Source organism: Anthonomus grandis, chromosome 3 (assembly GCF_022605725.1).
Source record: "Anthonomus grandis grandis chromosome 3, icAntGran1.3, whole genome shotgun sequence".
NCBI lineage: Eukaryota > Metazoa > Arthropoda > Insecta > Coleoptera > Curculionidae > Anthonomus > Anthonomus grandis.
Window position 1 is genome coordinate 2,213,228 of NC_065548.1, and position 21,637 is coordinate 2,234,864.

The 21,637-nt window shown below is 33.3% G+C and overlaps 1 protein-coding gene across 7 annotated transcripts in view; it reads left to right on the forward strand.

Annotated features, from left to right (window-relative positions):
• The window catches only part of LOC126733736 (hemicentin-1), a 613,913-nt gene that overhangs the window by 492,222 nt on the left and 100,054 nt on the right, over positions 1-21,637 (forward strand). For all 7 annotated transcript variants that reach the window (XR_007659843.1, XR_007659842.1, XM_050437122.1 and 4 more), the window contains 2 exons: positions 3,806-3,951; positions 12,043-12,202. Coding sequence is in view for 5 of the 7 variants with exons in the window: in XM_050437122.1 (XP_050293079.1) it covers positions 3,806-3,951; positions 12,043-12,202 (306 nt within the window). In the remaining 2 variants the exon portion in view is untranslated. The remainder of the gene's footprint in view (positions 1-3,805; positions 3,952-12,042; positions 12,203-21,637) is intronic.

The window sequence follows — 21,637 nt, forward strand, 5'->3', positions numbered from 1 at the left end:
GAGAAGAATTATAATAAAATTAGTGTTTTCATATGTAATTGGATGAACTGCAATAGAAAAACACAATTTTAGAATGATACCGAGGATATTAAAAAACTGAGACAGGGATATGTCCGAGATACCGGTCAACAAGCCGAGATTTTGCCTCTCCTAAGACTTATATCCTTGACGCAGTTTAAAAATAAGAGAAGAATTATAATAAAATTAGTGTTTTCATATGTAGTTGGATAAATTGCAATAGAAAAACACAATTTTAGAATGTAACCGAGGATATTAAAAAACTGAGACAGGGATATGTCCGAGATACCGGTCAACAAGCCGAGATTTTGCCTCTCCTAAGACTTATATCCTTGACGCAGCTTAAAAATAAGAGAAGAATTATAATAAAATTAGTGTTTTCATATGTAATTGGATAGACTGCAATAGAAAAACACAATTTTAGAATGATACCGAGGATATTAAAAAACTGAGACAGGGATATGTCCGAGAAACTGGTCAACAAGCCGAGATTTTGCCTCTCCTAAGACTTATATCCTTGACGCAGCTTAAAAATAAGAGAAGAATTATAATAAAATTAGTGTTTTCATATGTAATTGGATGAACTGCGATAGAAAAACACAATTTTAGAATGATACCGAGGATATTAAAAAACTGAGACAGGGATATGTCCGAGAAACTGGTCAACAAGCCGAGATTTTGCCTCTCCTAAGACTTATATCCTTGACGCAGCTTAAAAATAAGAGAAGAATTATAATAAAATTAGTGTTTTTATATGTAGTTGGATAAATTGCAATAGAAAAACACAATTTTAGAATGATACCGAGGATATTAAAAAACTGAGACAGCGATATATCCTAGAAATCGGTCAACAAGCCGTGATTTTTCCTCTCATAAGACTTATATCCTTGACGCAGTTTAAAAATAAGAAAAGAATTATAATAAAATTAGTGTTTTTATATGTAGTTGGATAAATTGCAATAGAAAAACACAATTTTAGAATGATACCGAGGATATTAAAAAACTGAGACAGGGATATGTCCGAGGTACCGGTCAACAAGTCGACATTTTGCCTCTCCTAAGACTTATATCCTTGACGCAGTTTAAAAATAAGAAAAGAATTATAATAAAATTAGTGTTTTCATATGTAATTGGATTAATTGCAATTAAAAAACTGAGACAGGGATATGTCCGAGGTACCGGTCAACAAGTCGACATTTTGCCTCTCCTAAGACTTATATCCTTGACGCAGTTTAAAAATAAGAAAAGAATTATAATAAAATTAGTGTTTTCATATGTAATTGGATTAATTGCAATTAAAAAACTGAGACAGGGATATGTCCGAGGTACCGGTCAACAAGTCGACATTTTGCCTCTCCTAAGACTTATATCCTTGACGCAGTTTAAAAATAAGAAAAGAATTATAATAAAATTAGTGTTTTCATATGTAATTGGATTAATTGCAATAGAAAAACACAATTTTAGAATGATACCGAGGATATTAAAAAACTGAGACAGGGATATGTCCGAGATACCGGTCAACAAGTCGAGATTATGCCTCTCCTAGGACTTATATCCTTGACGCAGTTTAAAAATAAGAGAAGAATTATAATAAAATTAGTGTTTTCATATGTAATTGGATTAATTGCAATAGAAAAACACAATTTTAGAATGATACCGAGGATAATAAAAAACTGAGACAGGGATATGTCTGAGAAACCGGTCAACAAGTCGACATTTTGCCTCTCCTAAGACTTATATCCTTGACGCAGTTTAAAAATAAGAGAAGAATTATAATAAAATTAGTGTTTTCATATGTAATTGGATTAATTGCAATAGAAAAACACAATTTTAGAATGATACCGAGGATATTAAAAAACTGCGACAGGGATATGTCCGAGAAACCGGTCAACAAGTCGACATTTTGCCTCTCCTAAGACTTATATCCTTGACGCAGTTTAAAAATAAGAAAAGAATTAAAATAAAATTAGTGTTTTCATATGTAATTGGATTAATTGCAATAGAAAAACACAATTTTAGAATGATACCGAGGATATTAAAAAACTGAGACAGGGATATGTCCGAGAAACCGGTCAACAAGTCGACATTTTGCCTCTCCTAAGACTTATATCCTTGACGCAGTTTAAAAATAAGAAAAGAATTATAATAAAATTAGTGTTTTCATATGTAATTGGATTAATTGCAATAGAAAAACACAATTTTAGAATGATACCGAGGATATTAAAAAACTGAGACAGGGATATGTCCGAGAAACCGGTCAACAAGTCGACATTTTGCCTCTCCTAAGACTTATATCCTTGACGCAGTTTAAAAATAAGAAAAGAATTATAATAAAATTAGTGTTTTCATATGTAATTGGATTAATTGCAATAGAAAAACACAATTTTAGAATGATACCGAGGATATTAAAAAACTGAGACAGGGATATGTCCGAGAAACCGGTCAACAAGTCGACATTTTGCCTCTCCTAAGACTTATATCCTTGACGCAGTTTAAAAATAAGAGAAGAATTATAATAAAATTAGTGTTTTCATATGTAATTGGATTAATTGCAATAGAAAAACACAATTTTAGAATGATACCCATTAAGAAAAGTTTTAGATGTTTCGTTTCTTTACAATTAATTTTTTTTTAATTAATTTTACAAGAGCACTTTCTGTGTAATTTATTTCTAGTTTCATTATAAGGTAAAAACATGTCAACGTTGTCAAGGTTCATCAGTTAATAGCTGTCAATTTTCTCAAGTTGTAAAATAGCAACCCTTATAGCAACACTGTTCAAATTTGTCAGCTGGTAACTGTCAATTATCTAAAATAGATGTGGGTTATTAGCGCCTTAATTCACAAGACGACGCTAAATAGAGCACTACAGTTCCTTAAAACTTAAATTAGTTACAAATAAAATAATTAATTAACCCGGTTGTTACATAAAAGTCCCTTATGCAAACATTCTCAGTACAAAATGGGATTTATAACATGGCAACATCGTACTGGGTTTAGTCACTAATACTAACATTCTTGACATTTGACAACGGGACACATGACAGAAAACGTGTCAAGTCTGTGAACTCACTCAGTACCAATGTTGTCATTGATTGAATTTCTACATGAATTTATCCTTTTAGTTTCTGATGACACTTTAGACACTGACAGTTGACAACTATTATCCCCTGCTGTTACAGTCCGCGATCTTCCAGCATTGGCAACACCGGACTGGTTTCGTGAGTTTCAGCCGCTCGCGTGACAGTTTTGACATTGACAGCCGCGATTAAAAGATTGAAGCCTCGCCGTCACTTGTTACTACAACATTCAGCAATCCATCCAGATGATCCCCCCCGGCATAAAATTAATTACATAATATTGCGTTACTCTATTAGCAGAACTGTTGCGAACGAATTAATTAACGGCGTGGCTCCGATATCGACAGTTAACATCAGGACGAGTACACATTCCGGGGTCGAACATTAATTCTGGTTTCAGTATTGTCACGGTAACTCGAGTCTAGAGTGAGAGAGAGAGAGATAGTAGATAGAGGGGGCGCCCTCTATATGTCAAGATAACAAAGCGACCTGTCAGATATCGGACCTGTTGGGATGACCCACTTAATGCAGTTTTCCATATAAATTACTTTAATGGCGCTCGTATCACTCTTATATATTTATCATATTTGACAGTTGGGACAGAATGGCTCATTACGGTGTTGCCATGACAGTATTTTTATTCAAATTCGAGTCGATATGGTACCCTGTTTGGGCGGGAAATTTGATTTTTTTATTATTTTTTTCCAGTGAAACCCCTGAGCGTAATCATCCCGATAAAACCGAGACAACTGATAGCGAACGAGGAGGTGTCGATTAACTGCGAGGTGACCGGATCACGTCCTAAAGCGGTTGTGTCTTGGACCAGAGACACGCGACCCTTCAAACGTGGGAAGGTAAAGACACTTTCACGTTTTTACAAAAATATTTAGCGGGTGTCTCCTTTTTTTGACAAACCACTTATCCTATGGACATCCAAGTATTGTCTAAATGATATCCAATGAATATTCCATGGAGAGTTAAGCGACACACATTTAGATATCCATTTGGAACTTAGTTGTACCAATTTTAGACACTGAGAATTTTTTTTTAAATTAAAAAAAAGGAAAACATTTAAATTAGAGTGTCTAGATTTGTCTCTTAGTGGCCACTAGATATCTTGATTTCAAGTGGCCAAAATGTTGCAATTATTGATTTCTAGGATTCTTCAAGGGTTCTTAAGGCAACTATTGAAAAAATTATTAAAATCCATATACTAGAAATCAAGATATTGACAATTTTCTAACAGGAGTGCCTGGAAGAAATAAAATAATTTAACTTTTATTGGCACCTAAATATCTTGATTTTAAGTAACCATAAAGTTGGAATTATTGATTTCTAGGATACTCCAAGGGTTCTTAAAGGAACTATTAAAAAAAATATTAAAATCCATGTTCTAGAAATCAAGATATTGACAATTTTGTTACAGGAGTGCCTGGAAGAAATAAAATAATTTAACTCTTATTGGCAACTGAATATCTTGATCTCTGATTGCCAAAATGTTGTAATTCTAAATTTCTATGATACTCCAAATGTTCTTAAACCAACTATTGAAAAAATCATTAAATTCCATGTACTAGAAATCAAGATATCGACAATTTTCTAACAGGAGTGCCTGGAAGAAATAAAATAATTTAACTTTATTGGCATCTAAATATCTTGATTTTAAGTAGCCATAAAGTTGGAGTTATTGATTTCTAGGATACTCCAAGGGTTCTTAAAGGAACTATTGAAAAAATTATTAAAATCCATATACTAGAAATCAAGATATTGACAATTTTCTTATAGGAGTGCCTGGAAGAAATAAAATAATTTAACTCCTATTGGCAACTAATTTTTTTGATTTCTAGTTGGCAAAATGTTATAATTCTTGATTTCTAGGATACTCCAAGGGTTTTTTAAGGAACTATTGAAAAAATCAATAAATTCCATGTACTAGAAATCAAGATATCGACAATTTTCTAACAGGAGTGCCTGGAAGAAATAAAATAATTTAACTTTTATTGGCATCTAAATATCTTGATTTTAAGTAACCATAAAGTTGGAATTATTGATTTCTAGGATACTCCAAGGGTTCTTAAAGGAACTATTAAAAAAAATATTAAAATCCATATACTAGAAATCAAGATATTGACAATTTTGTTACAGGGTTGCCTGGAAGAAATAAAATTATTTAACTCCTATTGGCAACTAAATATCTTGATTTTTAGTTGGCAAAATGTTATAATTCTTGATTTCTAGGATATTACTAGGGTTCTTAAAGCAACTATTGAAAAAATCATTAAATTCCATGTATTAGTAATCATGATATTGACAATTTTCTTACAGGAGTGTCTGGAAAAAATAAAATAATTTAACTCCTATTGGCAACTAATTTTCTTGATTTCTAGTTGGCAAAATGTTATAATTCTTGATTTCTAGGATACTCCAAGGGTTTTTTAAGGAACTATTGAAAAAATCAATAAATTCCATGTACTAGAAATCAAGATATCGACAATTTTCTAACAGGAGTGCCTGGAAGAAATAAAATAATTTAACTCCTATTGGCAACTAATTTTCTTGATTTTAAATGGTCAAAATATTGGAATTATTGATTTCTAGGATACTCCAAGGGTTCTTAAACCAACTATTGAAAAAATCATTAAATTCCATGTACTAGAAATCAAGATATTGACAATTTTGTTACAGGAGTGCCTGGAAGAAATATAATTATTTAACTCCTATTGGCAACTAAATATCTTGATTTCTAGTTGGCAAAATGTTGTAATTCTTGATTTCTAGGATATTCCAAGGGTTCTTAAAGCAACTATTGAAAATATTATTAAAATCCATATACTAAAAATTAAGATATTAACAATTTTGTTACAGGAGTGCCTGGAAGAAAGAAAATAATTTATCTTTTATTAGCAACTGAATATCTTGATTTCTAATTGCCAAAATGTTGTAATTCTTGATTTCTATGATACTCCAAGGGTTCTTAAAGCAACTATTGAAAATATTATTAAAATCCATATACTAGAAATCAAGATATTGACAATAATTTAACTTTTATTGACAATTTAAATTAATAATCTGGTTCCAGTTACCAAAAGGATCTTATAGTCGTATTGCACCAAGATCATAAATAAACATTATTATCAATGGTTATTATTATTTAAAAAATCATAAAAAATTGCCTAAGGGTAAAGTGAATACATAATTAGGTTTATCTAGGCCAGTCTTGCCTAAAGCCATATGGTAAGCGACGCATGACACTCTGACTTATTAAGAGTGACCTTGAATAATGTGAATCAAATTGAATGATCGATGGTATGTCAATAGCGTAACGTAATAAACGCATTTTAAAGGTCGGCCCAGGACGTGGGTGACGAAATACAAGGGCTCGCTCTAAATAGTTTATGATTGCCAGTAGGTTTCTTTTTTACCAAAAATACATGCTTTTCTAATAATTAGCCAATTTAATTGTTTAGTTTTATCATGATCTTGTCATAATTAAAGTTTTGTCAATATCAACAGTAAACTAAACAATGATAAAAGTAATAAAATTGGCTAAAGAATTAATTTAGAATTAATGTGGGGCAACCCTTAAAGCGTTTACAGTTACCTTGCATAAAACCCACTGAACTCCAAGACGTCAACTTCTAAACTTTTAAATATTAAATGCTGTTGATTCATAAATTCTGACCCAATACAGTACAATTGAGTTTTTAACAAATTTTATATACATTTACTATAATATACACAAATTACTACTAACTATTTCAACTTACTCAAAAACAGAAGAATCATTTTGATCTCCCCAAATCAAAATTTCCGCAATGGGCCCAGTTCGTGCCATTTTATACTACTATTGACAACTGAATATCTTGATATTTAGTGGATAAAATGTTGCAATTATTGATTTCTATGATACTCCAAGGGTTTTTAAAGCAACTATTCAAAAAAATTATTAAAATCCATCTACTAGAAATCAAGATATTGACAGTTTTTCACAGGAGTGCCTGGAAGAAATAAAATAATTTAACTCCTGTTGGCAACTAATTTTCTTGATTTTAAGTGGTCAAAATGTTGGAATTATTGATTTCTAGGATACTCCAAGAGTTCTTAAAGCAACTATTTAAATAAATTATTAAAATCCATATACTAAGAATCAAGATATTGACAATTTTGTTACAGGAGTGCCTGGAAGAAATAAAATAATTTAACTCCCATTGGCAACTAATTTTCTTGATTTTAAGTGGCTAAAATGTTGTAATTATTGATTTCTATGATACTCCAAGGGTTCTTAAACCAACTATTGAAAAAAATCATTAAATTCCATGTACTAGAAATCAAGATATTGACAATTTTCTTACAGGAGTGCCTGGAAGAAATAAAATAATTTAACTCCTATTGGCAACTAATTTTCTTGATTTTAAATGGTCAAAATGTTGGAATTATTGATTTTTAGGATACTCCAAGGGTTCTTAAAGCAACTATTGAAAAAATCATTAAATTCCATGTACTAGAAATCAAGATATCGACAATTTTCTAACAGGAGTGCCTGGAAGAAATAAAATAATTTAACTCCCATTGGCAACTAATTTTCTTGATTTTAAGTGGCTAAAATGTTGTAATTATTGATTTCTATGATACTCCAAGGGTTCTTAAACCAACTATTGAAAAAAATCATTAAATTCCATGTACTAGAAATCAAGATATTGACAATTTTCTTACAGGAGTGCCTGGAAGAAATAAAATAATTTAACTCCTATTGGCAACTAATTTTCTTGATTTTAAATGGTCAAAATGTTGGAATTATTGATTTTTAGGATACTCCAAGGGTTCTTAAAGCAACTATTGAAAAAATCATTAAAATCCATATACAGTAAAGCCTCGATAGTCCGGACTAATAAAAACGACGGTGTGATCCGGATTAACGAAAAATTCCTTCTTTTTACATACATATATGTTTTTTATTAGGAAATATTATATGTATATAACTAAAAAATTGCCTACAAATATGTGATAAACGAGAAAAACATACAAATTAAAAGGATAAACTAAATTACATGTTTGCTATGTAGTAGGTACATAATAAAGCTAATTAAAAAAGTCTGTAATTTTTGCTTGCTTTACTTTTTCTTGGTTTTTCATAAAACCCATTTCTTTAAGTCTTTGAAGAACAAGAATATCATGCAATGGCACTCGATTTTCTTTAGCCCACTTGAAGCATAAATTGAAGCCCTTCTGACATTTTTGACTCCTTTCTCTCTCCCTTGATTTTCGTCATCATTTTCAATCCAGTTATTCACTTCATTAGGATTTATCTCGTTTTCACTTAGTGTTTGGAGCATAGCCGAAACATCCGTTAAAGCTCGTAGCTTTTCCTGTAATTGCTTTAGCGAAATCAGAGCATCGGCTTCGTATTCTAAATCATTACCAAAAACCGTTCCTTTTGGAATTACTTTTTCCCAACATTTTTGTAAAACCTCTACAGTAAGTTTTGACCATGCATTGCTCAGTAAGTATGTTGCAGTTTTGAGATTTAAGGTCTTTAATACCTGGATCACATTTTCTTCATTTTGTGATAAAATGTGCGCCAAAAGGCTCTTATGGTAAAACAATTTAGTCAACCTTATGGCATTTTGATCCATGGATTGCAGCAATGCTGTGCAATTTGGCGGAAGAAAGATTGTTTGGAAATGGCCATCCTCACTTCTTCTGGCGATCCATGGCTTGAGGCATTGTCAATGATTAAAAGAGCACGTTCAGTTAGATTTTGGCTTCTTAAATACTCTTTTTCTTGCCTAATAAACGAATTATGAAACCACTCTTTAAATATTGCAGATGTCATCCAAGCATTGCAGGAATTTTTGTACTCTACGGGTATGGGTACATTTTTAAATGCTCTGGGATTTTTTGCTTTTCCAATGACGAGAATTCTCAATTTGTGAGAACCATCTCCATTTTCACATGCCAGGAAAGTAACCCGCTCCTTACTTATTTTTCGTCCCGGTGCTGTCTTTTCTTGAGAACGAACAATCGTTTTTTCCGGTAACATTTTCCAGTACAACGCTGATTCATCAGCATTGTAAACCTGCGTAGGAATTAAATTCAGGTCTTTCATTTTCTGTGCCAACATATTTTTAAAAGTCTCAACAGCAGTTTCGTCATTGGATAATTTCTCACCACAAATTTTTAAAGCTCTCAAACCATGTCTTTTTCTGAAATTTGCGATCCAACTTCGACTGGCTGCAAAATTCTCATTTCCATAAACATCGTTGTAGATTTGCTTTGCTTTGTGTGTTGGAATGTGTCTGGAACGTTGCCTGCAAAACCATTCGAACAATCGCTTTTCCATTCTGGGATATTCGGGTTTTCTTAGTGTTTTCCCAGCCACCTTTTAATGCTCCATTTGTTCTTTTTAATATCCGAAATTGTGGATGTGCCTACATCGTATTCACTAGCTAAGGCTTTTCAACTCACGCCACGTTCTAATCTGTTCAGTATATCAAGCTTTTGTTTTAAAGATAATGTTTTATGCTTTCGTCTTGTAGCCGTATTCCCTAGAATTGGTGTAGGAAGGCCAGGAAGTAATAAGTGTCGACTGTAATACCTATGTAACGTTAAAAACTAAACTTTTTCAAACTACCAATCAATTTAAACCTGTCAAAGCCTGCAAAACGGCTGAAAACAGCGCGATCCGGATTATCGTGTACAAGCGAATCCGGACTATAACGTACATAATAGCGGCAAAATTCGTGTTCGGACTACTGAAGCATCCGGAGTAACGCATGTCCGGATTATCAACGCTCTACTGTACTAGAATTCAAGATATTGACAATTTTCTTACAGGAGTGCCTGGAAGAAATAAAATAATTTAACTCTTATTGGCAACTAAATATCTTGATTTCTAGAGACAAAAATAAACACCCCAACTCTCAGTCTCAAATCATCCTTTATATATGTTACGAAGGTTACATGTTTCACTATTAAAGCATCATCAGACCTACAATAAACAGAAAAACACATGTAATTACAAAAATTATTTATTGTAGCTCTGATGATGCTTTATTAGCTAAAACATGTAACCTTCGTGACATATATAAAGGATGATTTGAGACCGAGACTTGGGGTTTTTATTTTTTCTCTACTTACGCAGGTCTCTTTGAGATAATGGACGAGTTCTTTCAATCGTGTTTTCTAGTTGCCGAAATGTTGTAATTGTTGATTTCTTAGATACTCCAAGGGTTCTTAAAGGAAGTATTAAAAAAATCATTAAAATTCATATACTAGAAATCGAGATATTGACAATTTTCTTACAGGAGTGCCTGGAAGAAATAAAATAATTTTACTCGTACAATCAACTAAATAACTTGATTTCTAGTGGATAAATTATTGTAGTTATTGATTTTTGGGATATTCTAATGGTTCTTTAAGCATTTTCTCAAAAAGTTGCTGAAATTCATACACTAAAAATCAAAATAGTGACATTTTTCTCACTGGAGTGCCTGGAAGACATAAAATAATTTGTCTCTTATTGGCAACTGAATATCTTGATTTTTAGTAACCAAATTGTTGTAATTATTGATTTCTGGGATATCTTAAAGGTCCTTTTAAAGCTTTTTAAAAAAAATACTAAAATTCATTCAAGGAAATTTAAGATATTTATATGTTCTCATTGGAGTGTTTGGAAGAAATAAAATAATTCGTGCTCTTAGTGACAACTGAATATCTTAATTTCAAGTGATTAAAATGATATAATTATTAACTCCTGAAATAATCTTAGGCCTTTCTAAGTATTTTCTAAAAACATCATTAAAATCCGTACACTAGAAGTCAAGATATTGACATTTTTCTCACTGAAGTACCTGGAAAAAATTAAATAATTTGTCTCTTATTGGCAACTGATTTCTAGTCGATAAATTGTTGTAATTATTGATTTTTGGGCTACTCTAATGGCTCTTTAAGTAATTTTAAAAAAATATTAAAATGTTTACACTAAAATTGAAGATATTGATATTTTTCTCACTGGATTGCCTGGAAGAAGAATGTTTCACATATCAGTCAGTACCTGTTTTAAATTTTTTTAAAAATTAAAGAAAACAGAGTTTGTCCAAATTATCTTTTTTCTAGTCTTCTCTAAAGAGATATGTATTTTTAATAATTAATTCAGTTTCGCGGTCACTTTATTATTTCCACATAAGACTTTGCAGACTTTTTCGAATTCAGTGTTTTTCATTGTATTGGACAATAGTAAGATTACAAGTGGATATCCTAAACCGGTCCAAAATTGTCTGTCAAAAGTACATTCATTCGTTGTACTTGACTATACTGGATAATATTTGGACAAATTTTGGATGTCCATTGGATAAACGCTGCTATCTCGGTAAAAATATAAAAAAAAACTCTTAAGTCTACAGGATCATTTAATGTGTTTAAACCGGACCTTACGCTGACATATTTCGCTTTAAAGGCATCGGATTTTAAACCGGACTGATAGTTTTATTGATTATTTTAACCTGGAAGTGATATTAGATTAGTGTAGTTATAATGTTATTAACAGGATGGTTTAAGGTTCATTTCTAGCAATTTTTATGAATAGCAATGGACTAGGGACAAAGTAACAAGCATTCAAAGGTCTAAAGCTCTAGAACTGTTGAGAAATAAAGACCTTTTTACTTGTAATAAATGCTAGGGGTGACATTAGATTAGGAGAGTTATACTGTTGTTTACCGAATAGTTGAGGGTTCATTTTTATCATTTTTCATGAATAGGAGTGGATTATAGGGACAAAGTAATAAGCCTTCAAAGGTGCTTTGGAGCTGGGGGTTTTACGGGAAAGTTTAGAGTTTTATTTCTACCAATTTTCATGAATTGTATCTTAAAGAACCACTTCGAACTTTCTAGTCTCGTTTTTTTTTTAATAATAATATAGCAACACCCTGTATATGTTTGTGTTACAGTTTCGGGAAGAAGAGATATCGAACGGGTCCGCGGTGGTGGTGAACACGGTGTCGTTTGTCCCGGTCCCGGAGGATGACGGGACGCTTTTAAAATGCATCGGCGAGAATCCCAAGTTGCCGGGGATGAGCCAGGAGGACTCGTTCAAGTTGAACGTCGTATGTAAGTATATAGGATACACCGTTCAATTGTAGTTTTAGAATTTATAGTTATTTATTGGACCTTTTTGGTTACTTCTTTTAAGAATTTACGGGTTTGGTTGCTCATTTAAGTTTGTTGCTACGTAGCAAAGTCCATGAGCAACAGAAATGGTGTGAACTTGTCAGGGAGCGAGAGAAGTTCTTGTGCCACTATTTGCGTGCATATAAAATTTTCTTGAGATTTTGGTGTTGGATGGCCGTTTCGACATTGTTGTTGGATTAGAAATTGGGATTTTTGGAATATCTAAAGTATTCAAAATTCCCTATAAGCATCAACAATTTCTTACACAAAAACAATACATGTCCACAATACGGTCCCAAAACACTTAGCCTGTCTTATGCAACTTCTCTTCCAAGATCCTGAGGACATTGACAAAAAGCTGCCGTTTTTAGTTATTAATTTAACCAATAAAATAAATAAGGATTCTAAATACCACCCAGGGGACACACGACCTTCATGTTAACCCTGAATCTCTAATAGATACTCTACATGGTCTGGCATGAGGACCTAATTACACACCTTTAAATTCCATATCAATTTAGTTAAATTTATTCGTTATTCCTTGAAAACTGGAAAATCCAGGTAAAAATAAATGAAAACCATTCAACAAGCCGAATTATGGAGACACGACTTCTCTACACTTTTCAATATTTATCAATCCGATATCCCTAAAAACCGTTCACCCAACCACTACTCTTCGCAGACGATATCTGCTTATTTGCGTCCTATATGACTGCAACGAAAATTTGGATGAAATCTTCGAGTAAGGAAGTCCAGACTTAATTTAGATAAGACCAAAACAATGGTAATAACCCGCAGAAGGGTCCACTCGGTGAAAAAAGTCCGTATAGCGGAAAATGAAGTCGTATTGAATTTGTTAACCAAATTATATAAATATCTATTTTGAAACAATTACTTAGAAATTTAGTGTTGCTACGTAGCGAAACCCATTAGAGAGTCAAAAAAGAACGAAGAGTGCTTGTGACAGTCTTGACTGGTAGCGCCACCTCTTGATGGGCATTTTTTCCAATAAACTGTTGCTAAGTACCAAGGCCCACAGATTAATAAAAAACATGTGAACAGAGACAGTGACATTTGAATTAGGCTTACGAATCGGACTGATAAACAATGGGTCGTATGAATAAAAATGAGAATTTAGTATCTACTCGAGAATTTGGAGCAAATACTCCATGTCATATAAATAAAAATAGGGAGCAGATGCTCCACTTGAGTAGGTACTCCAATGTATAATTTGTTGTGAGTTTATTCTCAGTTTTCCTATGAATAAAAATTTGTTGATGCTCCTCGGAAGGAGAATGTACTCCATAATTTTGGAGTCTGATTCAGTTTGACTACGTCAGAGCTATGGCTGAGTTTATTCTTAATTTGCGTTCTAAAAAATATTACAAACATAGAAGGCGTACCTGTGATCGGGATTTTAAAATGTGATATCGATTTACTAAGGAACGCGTAGAGTGGATATCAAATCACTTTTTGGATACAGAATCTGGAGAAAGAAGAGGTGGTGCTATATGTAACATTGATAAAATGAAAATATTTTTGAAATACCTTGGTGATCCGGGTTTCCAATCAGGAATAGGAGAAAATTTTGGTGTTCATCCAAGTTCTGTCTCAAAAATAGTGACGGAAGTTACTGAGGAGCCAATAGAAAAATGTGGTCAGTGGATAACATTTCCTCACACTGCTGCCGACATAATAGAGGCGAAACAAAAATGGCAATCGAATTATTCTTTTCCTTGTGCATTGGGCGTGATAGATTGTACCCACATAAATTTAAAAAAGCGACCTATTCATAGCGATGAGTATATTAATCGCAAAGGATATCACAGCATTAATGTCCAAGCCTCATGCAATTCAGATGAGTCGTCTACAAGCGTAGACGCTTCATGGCCAGGATATGTTCACAATTCACGGATTTAGAGCAATTCAGAAATTTTAAATTTTGCGAGGAATGATTTTCAGAGGTCGCAAGTACTACTCTTAGGAAATGAAGGTTATAACCTAGCACCGTGACTAATGGTACCTTTTAGAAATCCTAATACACCACAAGAACGTGCTTATAATAATTTATTTACAAAGGAACGTGTAATAATTGAAAGATGTTTTGGTCAACTAAAACAACGATTTTCGATGCTACAAGTGCGGGTATCCATAGAAAAAGTTCCAAAATTTATCATGTGCTATTGTATATTACACAATTTAGAAAAATATTTAAAAGATGAGCTAGATCCTATGAAGCTTCCATTAGAAGACATCCCACTTCCGTATCCGGTAGAAGAGGAGTTGGACAATAATAATATTAGAAGAGGCGGGCAACGGAGGCGATCTGGGTCATTCTTGCTCTTGCTTGAAGTAAGTAAAACGTGGAAAGGATTTATTTAATTAATGTTTTTGTCACATGTTACAATTCTTTATTTCGTAAGTGATTCTAAAAAGTATTGAAACTTTATAATTTGAAATATGCTTGTCCATTGTCAGCTTGATTGCCGGAATTAGATTGTTCATCAACATCTCTGTTTAGCTGTCTCTTTGTAGTTCGTTATCCGAGAGTTGTTTAGTAACGTTTGTTTCATATTCTTCGAGAGGACTAACTTTATTATGTTTCTTTTTTTTAGGTGCATGTTGTACTGTATTAGTACAGTACAACAAGCATCATCATTTGCTGCTCTCGTTTCAGAAGCAGAAGTTGATTGCCTAAGGATTGTATCTTCATGGCCGATTTTCGTCTCTGTTTATTGTATGCTGACGGATAATGCTCCTAAAATGAAAAATTAATTAATCATACAGTTTCTATATTAAAAAATGGACAAGTGATCAAGTTTTTTAAATAATATAGTACCTTTTTTTTGTTTCTAAGCTACAAAAATGTCTGTCTAAAATACTTGATCAAATGTTAAACGATAAGTAATTAATTATAATAAAAAACATAACTTTATAAATCATTCAATTTTCAGAAAATAATAAATAATAGCAAACTTTAGATAGATTCACTATTTTTAGGTAAATTTAAATGAAGTTATTTATGAAGAAGATATTAATTAATTTACTTGGAACTTTTGCAAGTACTGGATTTGTGTTGCCTTCCATGATTTCTGCAGCACAATTTTCTTAAGTCCTGTTTATGTCAGTCTTTTTCTTGAGTCTGGATTTCATATTATTAATTTTTTTGTACGTTCGACTGGTCGTAATTGGTAACCCGAAATTCAGCTTCCACTGTTTCTTGATCAGTTCTAGTGCTTGGCTTTTTGACTGTCGGACAGCTGGTGTTTGTGACTTGGATAAAAGTATGGAAAAATCACGTGGCATATTTACAAATCCCATTTGGGATTCGCTGACTTTATCAGTTTCTTCTTCACTTTCACTCATTGCACACTGATAGTTGAATAATTTATACTAATATGCGGAACGCGGCCCTTGTTTGTTTGGTGTTTTTTCAGGTGCAGGCTTGCTTGGAAATATCGAGTATCTACTTTATGTAATCGGAGCTCACACTCCTCTCAGCGAATTATTTTTATTTATATAAAGCGGTGAACAAACTAGGACTGCTCATGCTCATGGAGTTTCAACTCAAATGTTATTCATATCAGCCAATAGTGTTGCTACGTAGCGAAACCCATAAGAGGGTCATAAAAAGAACGAAGGATGCCTGTGACAGTTAATTTATTTCAGTAAACTGACGATAAAGTGGTGCCATGTCGTAAGACCCTTAAATTAACAAAAAACAGATAAAGAGAAACAGTGACAATTGAATACAGTTTACAAATCAGACTTTAAAACAATATGTTGCTACATAGCGAAGCCCATAAAAAATACCACACAAACTACTAAAAAACGAAACATTTTCCCAAAAAAAGTACATTCGTACATAAAATAACGAACAAGTGGATTACACGTGGGAACAGGAGGATTGCAGGGGTTGTCGTTAAAAAAAAAAAGACGAATTCGCACAATCATGAGTGACATGAAAAGACCTGCGTCAACGTCATTTTTCCATATTACGACGTGCGGCGGGCGGTTTAAAAGATCCCCTTTTTTAAAATTCCAACGAGCTTAGCGGCCCTAATCCGGGTTTTGTTATACGCGTACGTTCCTGTCGTCGTCGCCCCCCCTGCACCCCCTAGGCCCTATTCACGTATTCATATTTGTTATTAAATTCGAGGATATTTTGAATTTTAAACGGGATTCGTGTATATACGGCTAATGTTTTTTTTTTTTTTTATTCCGGCTTATGTGCGTGTTTTTTTTTTATTCTATGAATGAATTTTTTAGGGCCGTTTTTGGTTTCATAAGCGTGAGCAAGGGGATTTTGGTTTTTGCATTTGAATAATATTATATATGAGCTGTTTTATATATATATTTTTTTAAGGTCGGTATTTTATTGAAATACTTTTTAAAAAGGGTTTCGCAGGTCACTTTTGTGGAATTAGAGTTGGAAAAAATGGACTTAATTCGATAAAAATATCTATGGAGAGAAGAAGTAGCTAGAGGAGTGACATAAGTGAGTTTCTTTACAAAGTTCATATTATTGTAACCATGAAAAGGTGAATTTTGGAACGCAGCTTCTCCAGTTAAATGAATTTCAGTGATTAAATGATGGATATGGAATTTTATTAGATAAATGCTCATATCTCTGCAAACAAGAAAGGTGGAGATTTGAAATGTGGAACACAGCTTCTTCAGGTGAAATCATTGGATACCGGCTTCGGAATTTTTTCCAAAAATTGTTAAAAATCAGAAAAAATAGTCTTGAAAGTTGGAAAACACTAGGATCTAATTAAAATATCTGGAACATATTATTAATTTCTTCCGGGTAGTTGATGAGTGTAGTCAACTAGCTAAAATGAAAACAATCAATAGAGAATATCTATTGAAAGATATACTTTTGAAAACTGAAATATAGATTTTCCACGGGTTTCACTGATTTTGTCAATAATTGTTAGTAATAAGGAAAACTAGTCTTGGAAGTTGAAAAAAAAGCATTAAAAAAGTTGACCAAATGCTCATTTCTCTGCCATCATTGAATCATCTTGAAATGTTACTTTTTGTATATAATTGAATTTATCACAGACCTAAATCATCAATTTATTGCGATCTTCAATGATTCCTAGGTCTCAGATGGGTTCTTACGCCAAAAAGTCCATTATTTGGCATTCTACCGCATCTCCCCTCTCTTGTACGCCTTGAATCATCTTAAAATGTTACTTTTCGTATCTACTTGAACTGATTAAAGACGTGAACCATCAATCTATTATGATCGTCAATGATTCCTGGGTCTCAGATGGGTTTTCATGCCAAAAAGGGGGTCAAAAGTCCATTATTTGCTATTCTACCGCATCTCACCTCTCTAATATGTATTGAATCATCTTGAAATGTTACTTTTTGTATGTAATTGAACTGATCACACACGTAAACCATCAATTTATTACGATCGTCAATGATTCCTGGGTCTCAGATGGGTTTTCATGCCAAAAAGGGGGTCAAAAGTCCATTATTTGCTATTCTACCGCATCTCACCTCTCTAATATGCCTGGAATCATCTTGAAATGTTACTTTTCATATGTAATTGAACTGATCACATACGTAAACCATAAATTCATTACGATCGCCAATGATTCCTGGGTCTCAGATGGGTTTTCATGCCAAAAAGGGGGTCAAAAGTCCATTATTTGGCATTCTACCGCATCTCACCTCTCTAATATGCCTTGAATCATCTTGAAATGTTACTTTTCGTATGTAATTGAACTGATGACACACGTAAACCATCAATTCATTACGATCGTCAATGATTCCTGGGTCTTAGATGGGTTTTCATGCCAAAAAGGGGGTCAAAAGTCCATTATTTGCTATTTTATCGCATCTCACCTCTCTAATATGTCTTGAATCATCTTGAAATGTTACTTTTTGTATGTAATTGAACTGATCACACACGTAAACCATCAATTTATTACGATCGCCAATGATTCCTGGGTCTCAGATGGGTTTTCATGCCAAAAAGGGGGTCAAAAGTCCATTATTTGCTATTCTACCGCATCTCACTTCTCTAATATGTCTTGAATCATCTTGAAATGTTACTTTTCGTATGTAATTGAACTGATCACACACGTGAACCATCAATCCATTACGATCGTCAATGATTCCTGGGTCTCAGATGGGTTTTCATACCAAAAAGGGGGTCAAAAGTCCATTATTTGCTATTCTACCGCATCTCACCTCTCTAATATGCCTGGAATCATCTTGAAATGTTACTTTTTGTATGTAATTGAACTGATCACATACGTAAACCATAAATTCATTACGATCGCCAATGATTCCTGGGTCTCAGATGGGTTTTCATGCCAAAAAGGGGGTCAAAAGTCCATTATTTGCTATTCTACCGCATCTCACTTCTCTAATATGCCTTGAGTCATCTTGAAATGTTACTTTTCATGTATAATTGAACCGATCACACACGTGAACCATCAATTCATTACGATCGTCAATGATTCCTGGGTCTCAGATTTGTTTTCATGCCAAAAAGGGGGTCAAAAGTCCATTATTTGTTATTCTACCGCATCTCAATTCTTATATGTCTTGAATCATCTTGAAATGTTACTTTTCGTATGTAATTGAACTGATCACACACGTGAACTATCAATTCATTACGATCGTCAATGATTCCTGGGTCTCAGATGGGTTTTCATGCCAAAAAGGGGGTCAGAAGTTCATTATTTGCTATTCCACCGCATCTTACCTCTCTAATATGCCTTAAATCATTTTGAAGTGTTACTTTTTGTATGTAATTGAACTGATCACAGACGTAAACCATCAATTCATTACGATCGTCAATGATTCCTGGGTCTCAGATGGGTTTTCATGCCACAAAGGGGGTCAAAAATCCATTATTTGCTATTCTACCGAATCTCACTTCTCTAATATGCCTTAAATCATTTTGAAATGTTACTTTTCGTATGTAATTAAACTGACTAAAGACGTGAACCATCATTACATTACGATCGTCAATGATTCATGGGTCTCAGATGGGTTTCCATGCCAAAAAGGGGGTCAAAAGTCCATTATTTGCTATTCTACCGCATCTCACCTCTCTAATATGCCTTGAATCATTTTGAAATGTTACTTTTCGTATGTAATTAAACTGACTAAAGACGTGAACCATCATTACATTACGATCGTCAATGATTCATGGGTCTCAGATGGGTTTTAATGCAAAAAAGGGGGTCAAAAGTGATTATTTGCCATTCTACCGCATCTCACTTCTCTAATATGCCTTGAATCATCTTGAAATGTTACTTTTCGTATGTAATTAAATTGATTAAAGACGTGAGCCATCAATTCATTACGATCGTCAATGATTCCTGGGTCTTAAATGGGTTTTCATGCCAAAAAGGGCGTCAAAAGTCCATTATTTGGCATTCTACCGCATCTCACCTCTCTAATATGTCTTGAATCATCTTGAAATATTACTTTTCGTATGTAATTAAATTGACTAAAGACGTGAGCCATCAATTCATTACGATCGTCAATGATTCCTGGGTCTCAAATGGGTTTTCATGCCAAAAAGGGCGTCAAAAGTCCATTATTTGCTATTCTACCGCATCTCACTTCTCTAATATGTCTTGAATCATCTTGAAATGTTACTTTTCGTTTGTAATTGAACTGATCACAGACGTAAACCATCAATTCATTACGATCGTCAATGATTCCTGGGTCTCAGATGGGTTTTCATACCAAAAAGGGAGTCAAAAGTCCATTATTTGCCATTCTACCGCATCTCACCTCTCTAATATGTCTTGAATCATCTCGAAATGTTACTTTTCGTGTGTAATTGAACCGATCACATACGTAAACCATCAATTCATTACGATCGTCAATGATTCCTGGGTCTCAGATGGGTTTTCATGCCAAAAAGGGCGTCAAAAGTCCATTATTTGCTATTCTACCGCATCTCACTTCTCTAATATGTCTTGAATCATCTTGAAATGTTACTTTTCGTATGTAATTAAATTGATTAAAGACGTGAGCCATCAATTCATTACGATCGTCAATGATTCCTGGGTCGCAGATGGGTTTTCATGCTAAAAAGGGGGTCAAAAGTCGATTTTTTGGAACTACAGGGACACTTTGACGTTCTAACATGACGAACTCCATTGAAGATCTTCGGTTCTTGTTGCCATTTTAAAATTTGGGATTTTTTAGGGCGTTAATGATGTATCATTGATAAACTTGTAAAATATTTACCACTAACGTTCTAACCTTAAAAAACAGTTTTACTCGACAGAATGTCCATCATTTTTCCTGAACCTGTAAAAATATTTAGTAGACAAAAAGATCAATGTCTACGGGGTTTATTTGTTAGAATGTCGATGGTTGGCTACGAAATTTCATAAGGGAGTTCCTCGGATTTATTTGTTTTTCCATCAAAGTTTCAATATTGGATTTTTTTTTGGGGGAATAATTCTTTTATGGACATTCGGGCATTGAGAACTGCCGATGACTAACGAATCAATCATATCAGTCATTTTTTCATTGACGTATTACTTTTAAGAATGTTACTAGAACTATTTTTTAATATATTAACCATCGATGTTGTATTATTAAGATTTACAATTGCAGATTTTTTGCCATTTTCTGGTCCAATCTTTTATATTTCAAGTGAAGGAGCACACATGCTGTATCTAACTTTTTAATGTAATTTTTGCAAGAATAATACCAGTTAACAAGAAATTGTTTCGCTATAAAAAAAAACTTTTATTAAAGAAAACATACAACGACAAACGTTCCATATGAAATGATTTATTACATTATTATTCAAAGAAAACAAAAATTAAATTGCCACTTCTCCGTGACCTGTTCATAATGAAAGAAAAAGAAAATTGGTTCGGAGAGGCACGTCATTCGTTTTTCCCACCACCACCAGACAACAACAGCAGCAACAAAAAAAAAACCCACCCCGTCGTAGAAAACGGAAGAAACGAAAAACCAAATTACCCCTGGGCACTTTGCAAAGCTTTTCCATTATATCCAACATAATGTGTATACTAATCTTATATTTAGGGTAAAGCAGTATTTTTAATATTCCCTTAAGGAAAACCGCGAGCGGAAAATGTATTAGATATTCATTCACCTCCCTCTGAAACACCCTCGTCATTGATAATTTAAATTTAGGTAATATTACAAGAAAGAAAAGAAGGTATTTTTTAGGGTGTATAAGGAAGAAGGGGTTTTTATTGGATAGATTTTTTTTTAATCCATTTGCATATTAAAAACCATAAAACCGGAATTTCTAAAGGTTCGCGATGATAATAATAATAATAAAAGCGCAGTCACAGAAATCCGCATTATGCAGTAAAATATGCGTCGTATATTCGGTGTGTGGCA